Genomic DNA, 22,332 nt, shown 5'->3' with positions numbered 1-22,332 from the left:
ATTGAAATTGACAAAAACTGAGCCGTTTTATTCGATCAAAGCTCATAATGGACTCTCGACAACTTGATAGAATATTAAGGCGTGACCCATACACTAGGAATTTGTTCCGGGGAATAATTCCGGCGGATAAACTACCACTAACTGTTAAAACATTTCCATCGCTATTTATTGTGAACACTGATACGTCTAAAGGGAAAGGCAAACATTGGACGGTTATATACATTTCGAGGAAAAAGAACACCGAATTCTTTGAAAGCTATGGAAATCCTCCGGATTTATTTAAATTTAATGATTTTGTAGAGCGAAACAGCCTAACTATTACGTTTAATTCGCGTCAACTGCAGGGTGAATTAAGTCAAACCTGCGGCGGTTATTGCGTTTACTTTTCATTGTATCGGTGTAGGGGAGTTAAATGTTTGATATAATAAAACGATTTTCTAAAAATAAAAATGTTAATGATCGTATGATTGAGGGTTAAATGTATAAGAATTACTCAATAAATTTGTCATAATTTTTGTTTTTATTTTGCATTTTTATGCCCGTGGGCTAGTGTGGTAATACCATCATTAAAAATATGTATTTTATCATCGCAAAAGTTTAAACACAGTTTGGTTTGTTTAACAGTTTTTAAAATCTGCTTGTCACTCACTATTCGGACCATCTCCGCGGTGGTCAGCTCGCGGTTCAGCAAGCATTCGCGATAATGTGCGTGCCGCACGCGTTTCTTTACGACGCGCTTACATACCCCCTTGCACGTCTTTTTCTCTCCCTTAGATGATAGGATGCTATACATTTTGGGTCTCAACCCGCAGAACTCTTGAATTCGGGTGCCGTCCAGCTCATCTTTAAACTTCCCCAGTCTTTTCTTGTTAGCATCACTGTGAAGTGGATGGTCACGTGGGTACCCCGAGAAATCATACTTGTCCGCTTGAGCGGCGAAGTCAGCGTATAGATCCCCGTCTCAATGTTATAGGTGAGACTGTCTGTAATTTTACAATAGGTTAGTACACGTAAGCCTTGCATATCGACCTAAAACATACCGGTATCGGTAAAGAGGTGTTTCGCCCTATCATCATACTCCTTTCTAATTACATCATAGTGGAACTGGTACATCAATAATTTTGACAGGTCCAAAATGGCAAACCCGGTGTATATGGGTCGGTTTAACACCAACTTCTTCTTGGCCGAATGAATACAGACTAGTTCATTATGAAAAATTGTAAATTTTTCAAAGGCCGGTGAACTGGCTTTTTTAACCGCCTTTTCGGGGGTGGTCACCAATTTGAAATCTCGACGATTTCTAAGGTTCTCCATGGTTTTGCCTGGAAAAGAGAGAGAGGAAATATTATAAGAGAGCTTAATTTAATAGTGATTAATTTTACTACGTACCGAATACCGCGTTGTTCATGAGTTAAAAGAGATCCTTTTCAAAATCGTCCGTCGCCTTGGTTCTCTTCTCTGTGTTGAATTCAATGTAGGGTTTCAACCACGCCCCTTGCTCAAATTTCAATATTCGGTGAATATTGGTTATTTTCAACCCTTTTGCTACGTAATATTTCAAATTACGATAGTGTACAACATATCGCTCCTTTTTGAAGAAGTTGGGGACGAGTTTGGGTAATGACTCCTTGATGGGGATTTTAAGTGAAGTCATCTGCTCTTCTGAGTATTCGGAGAGGAATTCCGGTTTTATCCTCATTGATTCCGGCGCAAGAGGATAGCAGTTGTGAGTATCGTGAAGGTTCTCAGGGTACTCTAGATCAACCTCGACAATAAATCCCTCCGGTGCAACGTCAGGACAGTCCAAAATCTCGCGTTCGGAGTTCTGGGCGGGTTCAACCCATCGAAATTGTTTCATCGGTAGGGCGTCACACATTACGGTCCCGTAGAGGTTGTTGCAATCTATTGTTAATATTCGTTAGTAAAACGTTGTACGAAATTGTTTTCTCGAATTTTATACCTAGATAACATATATAGCTATCTGATTTCGTGTTGTCATACGTTTCTAGATATTTGTTGTTAGCCTCTGCAAAGCGGTGGCTAATCATCGACACCCCTCCTCGAATCCCCTTTTCGATAAAAAGGTGCATATCCTCATCCAGGAATAGGTCCAACGACACCTTTGTCATACACAAAGCGGCATTCCAGGCGAAACCGGTTAGTGTATAGGCGTGGGCTGGGTCTAGACGGTAATATCTCACACACATTCGACAAAAATTCTGAAACACATCAGCCAGGAGGAGTGTGTCCGACAACACGTACAAATCGTGGTAGCCACCTATTTGAGCGAGGGAGAAAAAAAATAAATAAAATAAATTGTCTTATCTATTACAATATGTGTATATGTGTGTATATTTACCCAAGTTTTTAATATTAAACGATTCCCACACATATTGGGCATGGGTGTAATCATCGGCACTCAGCGGCTCGTCGGTTAAGTCGTTATGGAAGCATTCGATTGGTGGTAGCTGTGCCTCCCTAAAACGCTCTTCTGAATCCATGTATGTATATGGGTAAATACCCTTCCGTAGAAGTAATTTTACTTCCTCCGGTTTAAAAACCGAGCTTAATAAAGGGAATTTTTGGGCTCCCTCCTTAGCTAAATTTGAAACTAGTGTTTCTAACGATGCGGGGAGAAAACGAACGCTATCTACGAAGCGAAGATTACCCAGCGAGAAAGAAATATACGTCTCGCTATTAGGCGCAATACAATCTATTTTTGTATTTTTTATTTTTGCTATATGTTGCATGATGAGATGAGCATCATATCTGTGAAATATAAATTTTCGGTTAACATCTCTCTCAAACTATGAATTATTAATTTTTTTCTTCGTAATAATAACCTGCTTAAATTGTGCATCACAACTGGGTTGAATTTTGGTGCTTTTAATTTTAAATTACAACTCTGACAGGCGCTTCCCCTATACGCTCATGTGTAGTGATCATGGTCACGTGTTTTGACCGACGTTTCCAAGAAAGGCTCTTTACATACGTAACAGCAACGAGAAGATTGAAACGCGGCCTCCTCCTCTTCCGTCAGTTGCATTGGTATATTTTCCTTCAATTTTCCAGTTATCATTTTTGATTCATCGAAGAGCATTTTTAAAAATTTAATGCCACCGTCACGACCCCTATACGTCTTGTGCTTAACGAGATTTCCTGAATAAAATATTTAGTTAGATGACTATCGTATTGTTTCACAGATTTGAAATTACCAGTTGGACCAATAATCGTGTATGAGAACCCACACGCTATGTGTACCGCCAAAGTTGTGGTTGAAGATAGCGAGGTTTCGGGAAGACGGCTATTTTTAAGAATAGCCCCTGCTCACCCAAATGTAATAAATCATATACCAAAAGAAAGCTTACGTCTTCCTCTATTCATTGCACACCGTTAAAATGAGCGCAAACGATAATTAATCGATATAATTAATAATACAATGGATTCCTCTTGGAGGGTAGCCGGGACCTTTAAAGGTTGATAAGCGCATGCGCAAGCGTTTTAAAAAACCTAGAGATAAATATAGCTTCAAACAAGCTAGGTTTTCAGCGATCCGGTGGCCCTGTGGTTACGGCGGTTGTATTGTAGAACCGATGATTGTGGGTTCGAACCCAGTCGAGAATATGTCATAATGTTATTTTGTTATCAAAACGAAATTATACTAATTTGGTGAATTTATATGCATTTCAGTTAAAATAAAATGAAATTGTTCGAGTAATTGTATAAATAAAAAAAATTAAGTGAAATTTATTTCGTTTTTTGCTCATTTTCAATGGTTTTCTTGGAAAAGGAAATAAAAAATACATGTGAAAATGGTTTTGAACCAAGATAATCATATGCTACCTCCTTTTCCAGAAATTTTCAGGTGTTTTTAGTTTCTCTTTTTCTTTAGCCTTATCTTTTTGACTGTTTCCCGTCTTTTTTTCACACATTGGTGTGAAAATGGTTAGGAAACAAAAACCATAGCTACCCTCCTTTTCCAGAAATTTTCAGGTGTTTTTAGTTTTTTTTTTGCCTTATCTTATTGCCTGTTACCTGTCTATTTTTCACACATTGGTGTAATTTTACTTCTCTAAAATGTTAAGAAAATTTCGGAAACATTCATTTCTCCTCAAAATTTCGTTTGCACGGTCATCCAAAAATTTCCAAAAGTATTTCATTTTAAAAATAAAAATGTCGACTTCTTCGGAGACATCTTCATCTTCGGAGGAAGAAGTTTTAGTATCAGAAGCTGAGCTAATAACCTCTTTCGAAATACACGATATGTGTAAAAAAAATTGATGTTATCGAGTGGTTAATAGAAAAGAAGTTAATCGCCACTTCTAGAATTTGCAGCGTTTGCAATGAACCAATGGTATTATCCGTTAGGGAAAATACCATTGATGAGCATGTTTTGGCGATGCCAAAGAAAGAGAAAAGTGCCCAAAAAGAAGGAGAGAAAGGTGTGTTCCACCGAAATTTCCATAAGGTAAAACTCGTTCTTTGAAAGATCAAAATTGAGTTTTAGAGAAATTCTTCTCATTGCCCACTATTATGTGTACAATGTGAACCCGCAGACGCATGTCTCGCGAGAAATCTACGTCTCGGCAACGACTCTTGTCGACTGGCAAAATATTTGTCGAGAAGTGGCTTATGACGCGGTCTTTCGCCGAAATGAAGTGATTGGTGGCATAGGAAAAACAGTGGAGGTGGATGAATCCAAATTTGGGAAGAGAAAGTACAATCGTGGAAAAAGAGTGGAGGGACAGTGGGTCCTAGGAGGAGTAGAGAGGAAGTCGGGCAGATTTTTTATGGTGCCAGTAGAGAAAAGGGACGCCGCGACACTGGTTCCGATACTGAAGAACTGGATCCTTCCTGGTACTACAATCCATACGGATTGTTGGAAATCTTATGATAAATTAGACCAGGAAGGATTCCAGCACTACACAGTGAACCACTCAAAAAATTTTAAAGATCCAGTGTCCGGCGTTCACACCAATAAAATTGAAGGCGCTTGGGCACACGCTAAAGCCGCAATGCCAAGAGGAGGGCGAAGGAAGCATTTTTACTTTGGATACTTCGCCATGTACATTTTCCGGATGTGGGCCCGTAGGGAAAACAAAATTGCCTATTTGGCGTTTTTGGAGGCAGCCGCCCTACTATATGATCCCTCAAAGCCATCCGAAGAAGATTTAGAAGCTGCAGGGCCAGCCCCAAAAGACTAAGTTTTAAACCTTTTCTTTAAAATTAAATATAAAAAAAAATTCAAAAAAAAAAGATTTAAAAAAAAATTAAAAAAAACTTTTTTCCTGACAATTTTTTCGTTTTTCTAAATAAAATTTTGTTCAAATTGCTATAAATCTCATTTATTTCGTTGTCTACGTTCGATTATGTTAGGTTAGGTTTGGTTCAAACTTCTCTTTATTTGCGCCGAAAAATTTTAGCACCATATTTTTTCTCTTATCAAACTACATCAGAAAAAAAAATTTCCGAGCAGGGGCTATTCTTAAAAATTGCCGGGAAGACATATTGCCACCTTTGTCAACAACGATTCGAAATCCGCAACTATTATGTATGGAACCTAGAAACAAAAGAGAAGCTATTATAGAGTTCTATCAAAACTATCATATTGTTAACAAATTACCATTTGATTCCATCCGAAATTTTTGAATTTCAGAATAGGCTCATCGTGCGGCATTATAACTCGCTGCGGGTCATGCACGTTACACTCACGCTAGTGTTCTTCGTGGGTACGAATTGACGCGCTTCTTTTTAAACAATACCGACAGTAAAATGATTGATGATCGTGCTTGTTGAAACCACTAAACAGTCGACTTAGGTGACGAATTAACACAAAATGTTTTGACTGTCCATTAGACACCAAGAGTAGGTCAACATCCCTAGACTGGTGCACTTTATTGTAGCCCGTTTATTCGCAATCACACGCGGCAATTCGAAGTATGTACCTCCAAGGAGGGGTAAATATTTAATTATATTAATTTGTAAATATATAATTCGATCCAACACCCAGCCGCTCCCTATAGCTTCGAAAGTGCTCATACTTTCGGCGATCTTATCCCGACTCGAGTTAATTTGCCCCGGAATAACTTCCGGTGTCATTGTTACATGCATAAATCCTCGAAAGAATGGTAAAGTTTCTGCCTCAGTGGCAGTATTAGGCAACTCCCGAGTGTACCGCGCTTGTACCACCAAGTACCATTTAATCCCCTTTTTCACGCTTAGTTTGTTTCTGAGGTAAGTTTCTAGTTTTTCCCGGTGTTTGTTTATGAACAAAACGGGGTCCGTCACTTCTTCTGGGGCGGTAATTCTGGCCGAGAAAATCGCGTTATCGAGCGCGTTAATATCCTCAATGTCAGGTTGTTGACTTCCGGGTTGTTCTATCGCGTTTTGTTCGGCCTCCCAATTCTCCATAAAGTTGCTTAAACCCGCATCATCTTGCGAGAGCAAAACATCACCATCTTCATTTTCCCTACCCCTCCCATCTAGATTTTGTCTATCCTCCCACATCTTTATAAAAGCATCAAGTCCTTCGATATCTTGGCTAGATAACGTCTCATCTGGTATTGGCGCACTTTCTACATATAAATTAGGAATTAATTCCTACACCAATTCAAATGTCGAGTTATACGATTAGCGCAACTAAACCCCTGGTGGGTACCTACACCCTGTACATCAATTTGCGACGGGTAAGACACTTTACAGGGGAAATCAATAAACCAAATATTTACCATTTTCAACTTTTCTTTTCTTTCCTCCGTTTGTTTGAATCGGTGCCACTTTCCTCTTAACAGGGGAATTGGGAGGGGTGACGCGGTGAGATGGCCCGGGTTGAGGAGACGCTGGACGCGTATTATTTTCCACGACTTTATTTACGGCGGCTCAAACGTGGTTCATTTGCCGTTGATGGCGGTTTAAATTATCTTTCCGCGCATAACTCTTATTACAAACTGGACACGCAAAAGAAATATTACCGTGTTTGGTCCGCATATGACGACTAAGGTTCGGCTGGTTGGTAAAGACATCGGCGCAAGTAGAGCAGGAGTACATCTTGAAATCGAATGTGACCATAGCACCCATTTTCCTTCCCTTTTATACAATTTTTAAGCTCACGTATATATTGTTTCACCCTTTCCCGTGATTGCCATTGGATAAAAATATTGTCAGCCTTAAACAGTGTCTTTTTCCTTGGATTTTCCGGGGTTTCCCCATCAACGTACAGAAATCCAATTGCGTCTGGTTTAAGATGGTGTAATATGGAAGACCCAAATAGAACCTTCTAGAAACAATAGAATGTTCTGGAATCGGAAAGAATATTCTAGATGGTTCCAGATGACCGACACTTCATTGTTCAACCGAATTCGGTTAATATTGTAGGTATTGTAAAGTCAACAATGACGCTTTGATGTGAAGATTCCCTCGAGTCTAAGAAATTTACTCCTCTGATGAAAAACCCAAACTGTATCTTACACTATAGTAACAGGTACATTCGTACACGAGGGGTTTGTCACCCGAGTTCCGAATGTATATGTTATAGCGTTTGACCACCCAGAATAGAGGATGGGTATCACCTCGGTCGAGACGTCAAGATGACATGTTAGGTTAAGACGCACGTGTTTTCGCCTTCTAGATATCTCGAAACGAGGGGTCGGATACATCTTATTCTATACACTATATCTTTTGAGTTATCAGTATATTTCGAACTGGTACCCGACCACCCAGTAATCAGGCTTGATTTCTTCGCGGCTTTTGGGGTTTTTTTTGGGGGAATCCCGATTGAAACCAGTGATTCATAGATGTATGGTTTTTAATCCTACAATTCATACTAACTGTTTGAAGTTCTATTGTGATTTTTTGAAAATCCGTGCAAAGGTTAGAGGTTTTCATACTACATGTTGGACCCAGGGGCATGGGCCATTTTCAATATTCTACTCACAACGATTTTTCTGACCAAGACGCAAGTCGAGTAGACATTGGGGGCAGAAAGGGGGGAGAAGATGCCCAGCCGTAAGGGGTAATTACAATGCTTCCGCAGTCTATAGACAGCGAAAGCAAAAAGGTAAGGTTGAATAAAAAAAACAACAAATTCGGTTGTAAAATGTTGAAATCATCCGATGTTCATTGGTGTAGAAGTCCGCTTGACCTTGGCTTCCCTATTGGACCAACGGTCACACCCATTCCTGTCCAAACATTAATAGGACAAAAGGGGACAATGGATTCTTTCCCCCCATTGGTTTCAGATAAACCTCACTTGTTTCTTGTTACTTTTTACATTAATTTCAAATAAAAATTTTAATGCTTTTGCAAATATCGTCTTTTTATTTCAAATGAGTTCGTGTCGCGGAATAACAAAGGGTTACTACTGATCACTATAATACATGGAAAGGTCAAGGGGGTTTTATAAAATAGGCCTAAAAAGGTCAGGGTATTTTATTTTAGTGGGGAGAATTTCTTCAGCTGTTAGTTAAAGGGGCGATCTTGCTCATAGAGCTTTAATAGCCGGTGGGGTTTGTATAAAAAGAGAGGGGTCGGAAGTAGTATATAAATAAGAGAACGGGATGGGTGTGAATTTGCCATAGAGATAACATGGAGTATGATACCCTATGAGAAAATTAACTTTGGGTATAAAAATTCGACGGTCTCGAATTATCCGAAGCGGCTGTTTTGTGCACCTTGGACGGCACGGAGAGTACGTAAGTTTCACGGTAAAATGAGAAAAGAGCGGGACGTGTATGGACCATAGAACTAACACTGGGTGTATAAATTTTGCCGCGGTAGAGGCTGACAAAGGTAGTACGGAGGGTCCGTACATAAATCGACGAGGGGGATTGGATCCTTACCGTTTCAGAGTACGGGGGAAGACCGAATAAATTGTACGAAAATTATTTGCCTAATCATCGGTGCTTTCCCTGGTATATTACGGGAGTCTGGTGTCGAGAAAGAACTAAGAGTTCTCAAATTTCCCTTCCGAGAGAGAGGAGAACGTTTTCAGTGTGCTTATAGTATGAAAGAGCATGAATTATAAATTCTCCATAGGAATTGTACATACAACATTGACTATAGGATATATAATTTTTCTGAACAAGGGAAAAAGGGAATTGTTTTTAATTTCACCGATCCAAGGGTACGGGAGAGGCCGACTAAATATTACGGTTAGTTATTTAGTTACAGTTTTCAAGGAAGATCTATAAGTTATATTTTTTAATAACGAATTATTATATAATAGGTGATGCTACTCATTTAATTTCATTCCTAATCCGTATCTGGTTTCGAACACATCTCGGAAAACAACTAAAAATGTAAGCGATTATCGGATTAAAGTTTTTCTGAGTGAGTCGTTACAAATGTATGTTATAAAATAAAGGTTGGAAGGAAACTCCTGCATAGTTGAAGCGAACTTTATGAGAGCCAACAACCAATACGTCCCTAAAGAATTGGCGTTTCTCGTTATTAAAACGGGTGAAAGTGATGTTTGGACATTAAGATCACCTTTCCCCTACAACGAGTTAAACGTGAAAGACAAGGCTATAAATTCCTGGATCTCCAGACATATTTGCGGAGGGTGAATACGAATTGGACGAATTCTCTGGAATCGTCGTGTCCATATCGAAGAAAGCACCAATCCTTTACACAAAGGGGCTAGAAAAACCAGTACATCTTTCTGAACTTTTTGGAAAAACAATAATAAACGTCGAAGAATTAGGGTGCCCCAAGTACAAAGACTTGTCTAATCTCTGTTCAATAGAGTGTAAATATCACTCTGATAATAAAAATTGCGCATTATTCAAAGCGCACCAAATAAAACTATGGAATGTGTAATATTTATCTTGCGAATTAAAGTATTTTGATTTAAACCAGATACGTTTTTCATATATCACAACATGGACTTTCTAGATAGGAATTAATACGTAAACCTATTGTCGGAATGGAAGTACGGGTTTTATTACAAAGTGCCTCAACAATTTAATTCTGATTCTTATTCTTTAATTTCAATATGCCGAAACTCAATTTAAAATTTGTCACTATGACGTACATGATGAAAGAAAATATTTTTATAAAACACCTATGACAACAATTTAAATCATTTAAAGTTTCTTGTCCTAACCCCAACACCACTTAAAATTCATTTGGTTTCTAATAATATATTTTTTAAATACCGTGAAAATGTCTAGACCAATTGATCTTTAGTTCATTAACGTAATTAATCAGTTCTAATTACCATTACAAACATATTAATAAGTTAACGTTCAAAGCTCGTGTGTGATTTTAAAATATACAAATTCCAATTTTTCGGCTAATATAAAAGACCAAGTCGAGAAAATAATATTCACATCCGTTTCTAAAGTCTACCATGACATCCCTCGATAAAAGTATGATTGTTACCATACTAAATTATACAGCCCAGATCTGCCTGCACTGTCATTCTGAACCTTCGAGGTTATTGTTCGGAAGTATCATAATGGATTGTGGTTTATATTTAATCTTTTTCCCGAATCTTGCACTATCAAAATATCGCTTTGTTACCACTCAAACATTGGGAAGATAAAGCAGTCGTTGGGTGGCTTAACCCAAGTTATTTATATATGATTTTAAGAAAAAATAATTCGAATCAAGATCCTATTGTGGCGTTAGAGGTTTATGTGCTACGCTACTGCCGTCGGCGAACAAACCAAAGTGATTCACATCAAAGGGTTGGAAATTATATGGTGACAATTTTAGATCACCCAAAAATGCACTTTGCTCGACCATCCCTATGACGACTCTATTCGGTTTCTGTCCATTAAATAAATAATCCTGTACGACGCTCATGTTGCCTTTTGGGATCGAAAACGAAGTAACTTCCGTGCGGGTTATTGGGTATTTCGCTCTCGACATTTGTAGCACCTTCGCGTGTGAAAGCGGAATTTCAGGTATCAACCTGACTTTCCTCAAATATAATGATGCCGCTTTAATGTTCAAATGACATTTTACGTCAGAATGCAAACAAAATTCTGTATTCGGCTTTCCAAAAACAAATTTTAAATCCGCCAAGTTCAAAAGGTATTGGGGTTGTTGGCAAATGTCTAAATGAAGAGCAACAATCATTTCTATAGTTCCTTTTTGGGCGAATTTAGCTCTCTTCAAGAAACCCTTGTTATTCGCAAAATCGATGAACTTGCACGGAGTGTCGCGATTAAACAATGAGCTTGTCAGATGACTATTTTTAGCAGAGTCTCCAAACGTTAACATAGTTTGAATCATACTTTTGTACGGGTAATTTTGAGCGGAAGGGGTAACCAATTTCTCGTTTAAAAATAAATGCACTTCGGGAAAGAGACTATGCAAAAACAAATTAACGGGGGCTACATTATCCGCCGGCGTAGTAACTGTACCATCGGCGGCAATCACGGCAGCTTTCGGGGAAGATCCATCATCCATTTTCACATCCGCTTGAACATGGAGCAGAGTTTGGGACAAATCCGTGTACGATTCGGAATTTCCACTAATACAGAAAACTAAGTTTGAATTGTTGCTGATGCTGGAAATGGGAAAGTATTCGACCCATTCACCACTGATAATTCCCGTTTGCGTTAACGGGACTTGGAAAATATCCAATTCGGAATTGACGCAGCCACTAGAGTTAGGATGCTTCAACGCCATATTCTTGGGCTTTAGGAAAATATATCAGAATAAGAACGACACGATGTTTTCCTCTTCTTAGCTTTAACCCGAGTGACTTTGCGATGCACCCTACGCCTCTTTTTAATTCCGGATCCTGTCATCTCCCTAACCACATCCGCAGCTGACAAAAAGGTTTCTCTGCCGGCGCTCTTTGATCTAGTCACTAGAGACTTTTTGATTGGAATACCACTAGCAACGTCCGTCACGACTTTCGCTCCGGTATCGAGAAATTTTCTTCCAAGAAACTGAGCACCACGTTTAAAAAGGGGCATGGCGCTCCGAAAGTCCGAAGCCAGTATGTTCCCTAATCCATACCCTCTTTGCACAGGAACACCCCGATATACAGGCATGGACCCGAAACCAGCCTGGTTTAAATAGTAGTTCTCATAATCGCTTAGGGCGGAAATGTAATGGGGTCGTCCCATGATGTTTGTCACTCGCCGCTATTCACTGAACTGAAAGTTACCCGTTCCAGCTTGTATTATTATAAGGTGAACCAGGTCCTTCGCGGTCTGAAGTGTAGAGTAACGTTCACCTTCCCTCGTTCGAATTGTATAGGGTTTCCCAGTTCATCCATAACGTTAATTTCTATAGTTTGTATGTCCGAAGAAGCTACAGGCAGATAATGAGGTCGAGCAAATTCCACATCGACAGTTTCTCCGTCTTTTCCTTTCACGCTGATTATTCTCAAAAGGGGGACTTTACTATCCCCTACGATCGTATTTGTAACTGCGTTAGAGTAAACAAACAGAGAATGTAATCCAGCATCCAAATCCAAGATATAAGGCGCCATCATGGATTCCGTAATTACGTAATCTTCATTTGAGTCAAGAGTAAATCCCATCATAACCGCGATATCACCAGGTATATTTATAGTTTAATTATGGTCCATGAAAACGGATACGCGTTTTAAACTAGCAGTGTACGTGAATTTGATTGTGCTATTATTGAACAACAACATTCCGAGTAAATCTCGAATTGATAAGAAACTGCCTTTAGGAATAACAACTACCGTTCCCATAGTTTTAGCGTCAGTGGACCAAACTCTTATAGATCTTTCTCCCCTCACATTATTCCAGGTTCTTGGATAAGTTATTTCCGTCAATCCAACTTCGTAAGGGCCGTTAAGTTTTAATACTTCTGGAAGATACGTCCTAAATTTACTAGTAGTATTGTTGGGAAAGTATTTTGTCGATGAATCGGATGGTAAAGTGATATAGAAACTCATTGTAAGTCTATTTCCTGCACCCAACTCTCAAATTGAGGTCCGTATCCACTCCAACGCACCAGCAATTCTACGGTATTATCAGCTTTCTTTCGCTTTTTTACCACTTTTTCAATTTTGAACGCGCAAGTCTCGAGATCCTTTCCTACCTTTTGTACTTCCTCTTTGTAAAAAACACCCAAATTGGGTTCCAAATTTAACGCCTTCAGTTTATATACCGGCCGTTGTCTCGGTATTTGCTTAATCACTCGAAATAACTCTTCCGAAAAATTAGGGACGTATCCTTTCTCGAAAAGCCCTTTGTTTTTGCTTATTCTGACAATGTCTCCGATTTCAAAATCGTACTTTACCGGGGGACTGAAGTCAATATCGCCGTATAAGTTCTTCCAAATTATTTTGGAATTTTGAGGTGTTACTTCGATAGGCTTACATTTAATTGAACGATGGTAACTGTTATTATAAGCACTAACTAATTTGGGAAATACATCGACTAACGTATAAGTATTTTTCGCAGTAAAGTATCGATACATCCTTGATTTAAACGATCTGATAAATCGCTCGACAATGCTGGCTTTCACTTCCGATTTTTTCGCGAAAAACTCAAATTCCTCGTGATTTTAACTCAGCTTGAACGGCTTTACACACAAACTCATTCCCATGGTCACTCTGTAAACGCCTTGGTTTCCTTTCTCCATCCAGTGTCTTTTTCAACGCCTTTACTATAGTGTCTCCTTTCTTATCTTTCACCGGTTCAACGAAAGCGTGTTTGCTAAAAATATCTATACAAGCAAGTATATATCGATAGCCTTTGTTTTGTTTGGAAAGTTTCTGGAGGTCAATGAGGTCGGCTTGCCATTGATCGTCTATACCGTACGCGATGGTCTTATTTCGATTATATCGCCACCTGGTATTTTTATGTAGAGTATAGGTATCTTGCTTCTGTAAAAATTACTTGACGTTTTTTTGCGTCACTTTGAGACCCTTCTCTTTAGCTGAACGATACAATCCGCAAATACCAACGTACCCACCAGAGTCAGATACGTCGTAATAAATATTTTCTAGCTTATCCATAAATGGTACTATTTCCGGATGTGCGTGTCGCATAGTACAAGATTAAGAAATCGAAAACTTCGATTATTACGAAACATAATATTATTAAGACGCCGGTTAATATTTTTGGATTTTTTGAAAAGGATTCAAATAATCTGGACATGATACCTTCCGCTACAACTGCTGTACAACCATCCATTTTGAGATATGAAACGGAAATAAACGCTCATAACTCGTGATAAACGTTTTATTTGTAATTAAAATCAAATTGTCACCCATTGATTAAGTTTGGGTGATGTCGCGTTAATTTCAATACACGCGCTCTGGTAGGGTTTTTGATAAATTTTTTCGGTACATTGTTGTTTTGCAATATTTCGTAGAAGCTATTGCAACCGGCTGGGTCCGTATTTGGTTTTGTTTTTCTAACCGCATCGTAAATTCAATCGATCACGTTTGATCCGGGAACGACCCTTCCCCCAATTTCCATTTCTCCAAGTTCATTCCACAAAATGAATTTTAATGTCCAAGTGTACAACGATATCGCGTCAGTGAGCATGCACGGTGGAATAGACCTTGCAATTTCTTCGTACCAGGTTTTTTTAACCGATGTCTGTTGTTTTTCAACTGGTTTACGATTAGATGCTATATGTCGCTGTAAAGTTTGATTGTATAAAGTTAATTTCTCCGATTCGGATATATGAGGGTTGTCGAGGATAGTTTTCATTTCTTTATCCAAGGATGGTATTTCCGATTCGAGAGCAACATCTTCGGTGGTAGCATTCTTCATTCGACGTAAAGCGTCTTCGGACAGCAATACCATTTTCCGAGCCATTATTTATTATTATGGCACGGTTTATGGCAGAGCCAGCGACTGAACTAACGATTGAAAGTAACGGTGCAAGTAAAAGAGGTAAAAAACCCCCTTTCTGAACTAGAATCGGTTTTCTCTTAGCGAGAGGGAGTTTTGTACAAAGTTTATGCAACACTTTACGGTGTTTCTTCAACTGACTCTTTTGCCCATCTGTTAGTTGAATGTTCCCACGTAGTACATTTGTACAACATTCGACTAACGCTAATATAGCGTCACGATTCGATAGTTTGATGATAGCTTTCCTCTGTTTCGCGTTACAAGTGCGTCAAAAATTTTAAAAAATTCAAGTTTTTACACACCCGTTTTGACGTTGATATAGTCATTTTATTTTGGTACAAATATAGCCGCTTCTTCCCCTGGTATTATTCCCGTTCGCAGTCGATATTCATCTGCAGTGTTTGGTTTCAGGTCGATGAATAAATAGCCGTATGGTTTCGCCACGGCTTGACGAAATGCGTCGACAACATACTTGGTATTAGAAGGGGAAATTTGTTTAGCGATGTTTAAGACACTGGAGACGTCTCTAGCCGAACGAAAAATTACGAGGTATTGAGAATTCAGATTCAGGGTTCTAACTTCTTTCCCGTGATAAAACAAATTTTGCATTAACATGAGCACCGAAGTGTTACGATGATGGGAACCTCGAATAAATAAGTTAGTGACGTCTTTGTTATTAGCTATTTCGCATAATAGATCGTCGAGGATAATAAAATTTCTAGCCTCGGGATTCAAATTGCTCGGGTCTAATAAACCCTCGTGAAACTCAACGTTAGGATTATTTTCCAACGCGGAATTAAATAATTTCTCTTGGTGCTCTGTATAACACCAAACTATTCTTTGGGGAGGTGGGGAAATGCAGGACGCATTATGCTTAATTAATTTCGCTATAAAATGTGACTTTCCACATTGCGTGGGACCTGAGACAAGTCCAGTGAATGGATGCATCATAACTGGCTCCATGATTTTAAATGAGCTACGATATAGAGAATTGAGACTTTAATACCAATTATTTATTGTTTAAAAATCTTCAGTTTTATACAACATCTTTTTAGCGTTACATACAATGAAAGACATAATCGCATCGCGAATATCCTCATTTAAAAAGGTGTCAAGTTTATGGGTAATTTCGGAATAACTAATAGTATCCTACCATCTACAAAATACGTATCTAATCGCGTGTTCCAATCAATCATCAGACAATCGTGTTATTTTTGTGAAGGATGATCAATTTTACAACCATTGCATTGCTTATCCACGTATTCAGTAATATTGTCCAGTACGTCTCGTTTGATACTATTGATTTATCAAAGATATGGTCTGTTAAAGGATTTGAAATCATTGAACAGAACATAAGTTAATAATAATATACAATTAATTGAAAGTGAAACATTCGAACTTACATCCTTTCTGGTACGTTTTAATTTCATATTTTTGCCAATCGGCCTTTGGAGGTTCGAAATGCTTGAGAATTCTTCCTACTGCTGAAGTTTTCGGAGGCCATTGACATACTTTGTCAGTTTCACACCAACTATCCGGGATGACTTCGACAGTGCCATCATCGATAAATTTTACCACCGAAAACATCACTAACGTTGATTATGAGCTCAAGGGACTTTTAACCGTTTTATGCACAAATCATTGGTAACTTTAATAACAAGACAAAATAGATGTAGGTTAACGAATTACTAGAACAGCACCAAATGCATGTGAGTTTGTTATTAAAATTTAATGAATTATTTCTATTAAAAATCTATGGCATATTTTTCACAGCGTTTCTGAAGCTCCAATTTTTATAGTAGTAAAGGTCATATGCCTTTAAAGTTGAAGTAATAGAGTTAACCATAGAAAAACCAGTTTTCTACTATAATTAATTTTTCCTTCCATGGTTGAGGGTTTTTAAATGTCACCAGCATGAAAGACGAATTAAATAAGAAGTGAAAAAGAAATAGGGCTTTGTTACATATAAATTAATTTCTTTGTTGCATTTAAGGGCATAATAAAATTACGAATCATGTAACAATGGTATAATGACCACAGTATTCCTCTTATGCGGTAGAAGTAAGCATTTCTGAGAAAGAGATGTATACGGATATATTTTTGTTTCATCATCTGTTTTTCCTATGAACATTCCTAGTTTGGAAGATTGTACAGGATATTCAAAGAAATCCTTTTCAAACTTGCAAATACTTCCGCAGACATAAATTTCATTATTTGTATTTTGGAAAATTGTTTTAACCACGATTACCGCTTCTGAAATCAACCTAAAGCAGTTATCATCCTTGCGTAATGATATTACAAATTTAGTCTGTAACGTTTTGTAGGTTCTAACATTTTCTGGTAAAAATGCTTCATTGCAATGAAATGGTAATTTTAGAGCAAGTTCTGGTGCAGCCATTTTGTGATAAAAACGTTCACATTCACCCATTCTTTTTAGAACTTGCTGCAATGGACGGTGTGGGGTCCGAATGGATTTTTTCAAAAATTGCAAATAATTTTCAAATGAGAAGGCACTGAAGGAGTCGAAATTACCGAATGCTTTTACATCATTTGCAATGTGCTTTAGCGCATGAACATTCATCACCATAAAGTGTGTACCGAAAAAATCAGGGCAAGAAGTGACAAACATTTCTAGAAGCGTGTTAGCATAATCGCAATGAGTTTTATGCATAATAGGGTGAGCTAATATATAGGCAGCGCAATGAAATAATCGGAAATGATTCATGACATCCTCTCTTAAAACACCGTTTAAAATCACGGGTCCTGTGTATAGCATGAACTGACGCAGTTCAGTGGCTTTCCAACGGTCCAAGTATTTTGTGCTTCGGGGCTTACGTGCAAACTCTTTGGGAATATACCGACGAGAGCTCTCTAATTTTTCATTAAGGACAGATACCAAGTAACTTCCAAGCCTTATTGTAAAACATCCTGACAAATATGCATGTAAAATTTTTTTAGTTACTCCCAAGCACATAAGGTGCATATAGTCAAGTGGAAATTGCTTAACCATGTCTATGTCAAGATCGGTCAGAGGTGAAGGACTACCCCCTAAATGGTGACCCTCATCCTTTTGGTCTCTAAAACTTTGATTGGTGCGAAGAGATACATTCTCCTCTTGCCAAAATAAAGTGCGGTGATTTAACCTAATCCCCTCTATAGTACATTTGTCACAAGAATGGTAGCCAACGTGACCCTTGGTGTTTTTCACAAATGAACGTGCAGGAGTATCAAGAATGAAAGGTCCTTTTAAATTGCAACGATAAATCTGGTTCTGATAAGAAAAGCCATTCGCTTGTAATTCTTTAAGATCTCTTATTAAATATCCCAAATACTCCCGTAAATCCCCAGGTTTTGAAATACCGCAAAATACTCCCACTAGAAAAGGTGTTCCTATCATTCCCTCTGAAAAATTGTACACTGAAGCAAAAATTGGCCAAAAGTTAATCGCGGAACTTTTGTATATTGGAATCCCATCAATGCCTATCGCAAAAGAGAGTTCATGCAAATAATCTGGCCTGTATGATAAAAAATTGGTTATACCTGATTCAAATCCTATATGACAATATTCACCATTTTTAATTGGGATTGTTAGACTTTCTCTGGGAGTTTTAAGGAGAGTCCTAGCATCTTTGGGCAAATTAAGTCCGTGTTTTCTGAGGATCTCAAGTAAATCATTAGTTGTAGAATTTGGAACTTTATGGTTAACTGCCCAGTCTCTGATATCAGAATTTATATCTAATGGCATTTGATCCTCGTCACTAGTTGAGCTATCAGTGCCCGATGGAAACAAAGATGCCTGAATACCAATTACCCTTTCAGGTCTATCTGAATCCCTATCGCTACTTGCAAGGTTTTCAAACTCGATAGGTTGATCCAGTGGTAGAGTTTCTTCGTCAGTAATATGTTCAGTTAAAATAAATTCAACTGGTTTCTGCCCTTGAATATTTATTTCTGACGTTTCATAATTTGAAACACTTAAGTCTTTGTCAGCATTTTTTCCAATACCCTGTTTATATACGAATTTCTTTTTATACGTTTATGCCTAGTAGACAGTGGAGGAGAGCTGCAACCCCCTTTCCCAGTGTCTATAATTAATGTAACATTAAATCCAATTAAATGTAAAATTAACTGTGATTGAAAGAAATCGAGCAACACGTGTAAAAGGCTCAGAAATGCTTACGGCTTTTCACACTTGCACATCATGGCAATAGTCAAGAACAACATACGCGTGAACTATAGTCTACGATGCAATTAGAGTACAGGCTTCCAAAAACAATCCCACCGTAGAGATAGTAGAAGCTTATCACGAAGACACGAACCATGTATGGTGATCGAATCGAATCACCTATAACCTAGAACTTTTCATAGAACCAAGGCTTAAAATATTTGCCGAACCAACAAATTTACGCACTACATTTCCATTTCAAACTACAGTCATTCCGGACTCAATTTCCTTACTATTATTTCCTAAAAGTCTGACTAAAGAAATAAGAAAAATTATGGTACCAGAGCACAAAAGCTCTTGAAGAAAAAAGAAGGGAAGCGTTCCAAGAATGCTTAACGCTGCCAAGTGCTAACGTTAAACTTTTGTTTCAAAAGAGCAAAGCGAACTGCGCTATGACAAATGAGCCTTAGGAATAAGAAGGGAACTATGGGGCGCGTTCAATATTCAGAAGTTAACTCACCCACGTGACTCAGCGGTCTTCCAATGTCCGTGAGCCCGAATCGAAAGGGCTAAGGTGAGACAGAACGTCACAGAAGCATGCCGCTATCCATCGGCTGCTAGAAATCTGCCACCATGGAGTATTATTATTGGAAACCACACAATTCAATAACCTCTTATCATTAAAATAAAGAAAAAAACAGAATTTTCCAATGAAAAACGGAACAAATTGAAAATGTTAAACGTAGATATGATAAACATACAATTTTAACAAACTCGACTACGTTGGAAAATCAAAAATAGAGCATCCGGTAGATTGTCCCATCAAAAAATCTAAATTTAGCACGCGCGATACTTAATATAGCGCAGGGTTGGCAAAAATCCGGATAATTTGAATAAAATCCAGACCAGTGGTTTTTATTGGATTAAACCGGATTTTATTGGATTTATCCGGATTTTTTAAAAACACGAGTCATTTTAGGTTTTTTTGAAGGCAAAGTACTTCTGTTTAGCTCTTATTTAAGCTGTGGGGCACTGAGTCCCAGCGTGGGAAATAAGGCGGTGGCACAGGGCAAATGACCAGTTTAAAAATTGCATGGACCAGTTTAAAAATTAAATCGGAGGTCAGTGGTCCACGGGACCACTAAGAAAATTCAAGGGACATTAATTCAAATATTTTCATTACCCGTTCCTTTGGTTTAGCAGACGACGTGCCCTGGCCAGTGGTCATGGACCAGTTTATTTATTCCAGGCCAGGGGGGTCGCTGGCCTAATGTCCAGTTTTAAAAAAATCCTTATTTCCCGCCCTGCTGAGTCCCCAACCGCTAGCACCGGTTCCAATATAAAATCGTCTGCAAGTTTAACTGCTAAAATGTTTTCACGAAATCTATTTCTTTCCCGAGTGCACGAGCCTAACATTAGCGCGGCTCCAGTGGATCCCTTGAAAGGGGACTTTCCTTCTAAACTCCGGGTTTGGCTTGGTAAAGGCTAGTGGGCGGGATTTATACATGCACGTATAAATCTCGCCCACAAATGCCTCTAGCTTTCCCAAGCTAAAACTGGACTACTGGAGTTCGTAAGGAAAGTCAACTTGTAGGGGATCCACAGGAACCACGCTCTGTTTTAAGTTCGAGTAATACTGGTAAAATATTGTAAGCTGTAACTGGATAGTAACTGGTAACATAACTATTAGTTTTATCATTTATAATAAATAATCTTTAGTTGTCGCTTCCTATACTTTTGCCTTGTTTCTGGTTGTATTTTAATTATTTTTATGGCACAAAATTGATTTTTCCCCATTCATAATTAAGCCGGATATTTTAGGTGGATTTTTTTAAGTGGATTAATCCGGATTAAACCAGGTGGTTTAAACCGGACTGGATAGGTAGTTGCCAACCCTGATATAGCGTGATTGGTGAACTGTCTGAATAGAGTACTAAACTAAGGAAGTCGTAGGCTTATTATGGGAAAGCCAGGGGAATGTCTCATTACAAGATAAAACCAACGACGTCAGAGACTGAAATAAAGAATAAAATAAAAACGCATGAGACCTACAATATCAAATAACAATACTAAATAAAGGATATCAGATACCGAATAGTAGAGAAGCCGGCGAACTGTCTCATAAGCAGACTAAAACTGAAAACGCGAGACTTAATATAGTCAAGCCGGCGAACTGTCACATAACAAGACTAAAACTTGATCGTGCCAGACTTAAAATAGAGAAGCCGGTGGACTGTCACATAACAAGACTAAAACTTGATCGTGCTAGACATAATATAGAGAAGCCAGCGGAACATCTCATAACGAGACTAAAACTGAAAATGCGAGACTTAATATAGTCCGCTGGCCCAGCGGACTGTCTCATAACGAGTAAAAATTTGAACGTCCGAGACTTTAAATATAGAAGGCAGCGGACTGTCTCATAAGCAGACTTAAACTGAAAATGCGAGACTAAGTATAGAGAAGGCAGCGGACTGTCTCATAACGAGACTAAAATGTGCGAGACTTAATATAGAGAAGCCGGCGGATTGCCTCATAACCAGACTAAAACTGAAAAGTCGAGACTTAATATAGTCAAGCCGACGGACTGTCTCATAACCAGACTAAAACCGAGAATGAGAGACTTAATATAGTCTAGCCGACGGACTGTCTCATAACCAGACTAAAACTAAGAATGCGAGACTTCATATAGTCATGCCGGGGGATTGCCTCTTAACCAGACTAAAACTGAAAATGCGAAACTTAATATAGTGAAGCCGGGGGACTGTCTCATAAGCAGACTAAAACTGAGAATGAGAGACTTAATATAGTCTAGCCGACGGACTGTCTCATAACCAGACTAAAACTGAAAATGCGAGACTTAATATAGTCAAGCCGGGGGACTGTCTCATAAGCAGACTAAAACCGAGAATGAGAGACTTAATATAGTGAAGCCGGGGGACTGTCTCATAAGCAGACTAAAACTGAGAATGAGAGACTTAATATAGTCTAGCCGACGGACTGTCTCATAACCAGACTAAAACTGAGAATGCGAGACTTAATATAGTCAAGCCGGGCGACTGTCTCATAAACAGACTAAAACCGAGAATGAGAGACTTAATATAGTCTAGCCGACGGACTGTCTCATAACCAGACTAAAACTAAGAATGCGAGACTTCATATAGTCATGCCGGGGGATTGCCTCTTAACCAGACTAAACCTGAAAATGCGAAACTTAATATAGTGAAGCCGGGGGACTGTCTCATAAGCAGACTAAAACTGAGAATGAGAGACTTAATATAGTCTAGCCGACGGACTGTCTCATAACCAGACTAAAACTGAAAATGCGAGACTTAATATAGTCAAGCCGGGGGACTGTCTCATAAG

At 38.5% G+C, this 22,332-nt stretch overlaps 2 protein-coding genes across 2 annotated transcripts; both read right to left on the bottom strand.

Moving 5' to 3' along the window:
- Positions 1–10,614: 10,614 nt before the first annotated feature.
- Positions 10,615–11,637, bottom strand: LOC149612283 (uncharacterized). Its single transcript, XM_089858562.1, has one exon. The coding sequence runs from the start codon at positions 11,635–11,637 to the stop codon at positions 10,615–10,617; it is 1,023 nt and encodes a 340-aa protein (XP_089714688.1).
- A 1,245-nt stretch (positions 11,638–12,882) lies between these two features.
- Positions 12,883–13,413, bottom strand: LOC149612282 (uncharacterized). Its single transcript, XM_089858561.1, has one exon. The coding sequence runs from the start codon at positions 13,411–13,413 to the stop codon at positions 12,883–12,885; it is 531 nt and encodes a 176-aa protein (XP_089714687.1).
- Between the last annotated feature and the right edge of the window lie 8,919 nt (positions 13,414–22,332).

This window comes from Phalangium opilio, unplaced genomic scaffold (assembly GCF_054372755.1).
Source record: "Phalangium opilio isolate 3A_F unplaced genomic scaffold, DU_Popi_V2 ptg000246l_1, whole genome shotgun sequence".
NCBI lineage: Eukaryota > Metazoa > Arthropoda > Arachnida > Opiliones > Phalangiidae > Phalangium > Phalangium opilio.
Note: the sequence above shows the minus strand (reverse complement) of the source record. Positions and strands in the feature narration are given on the sequence as shown.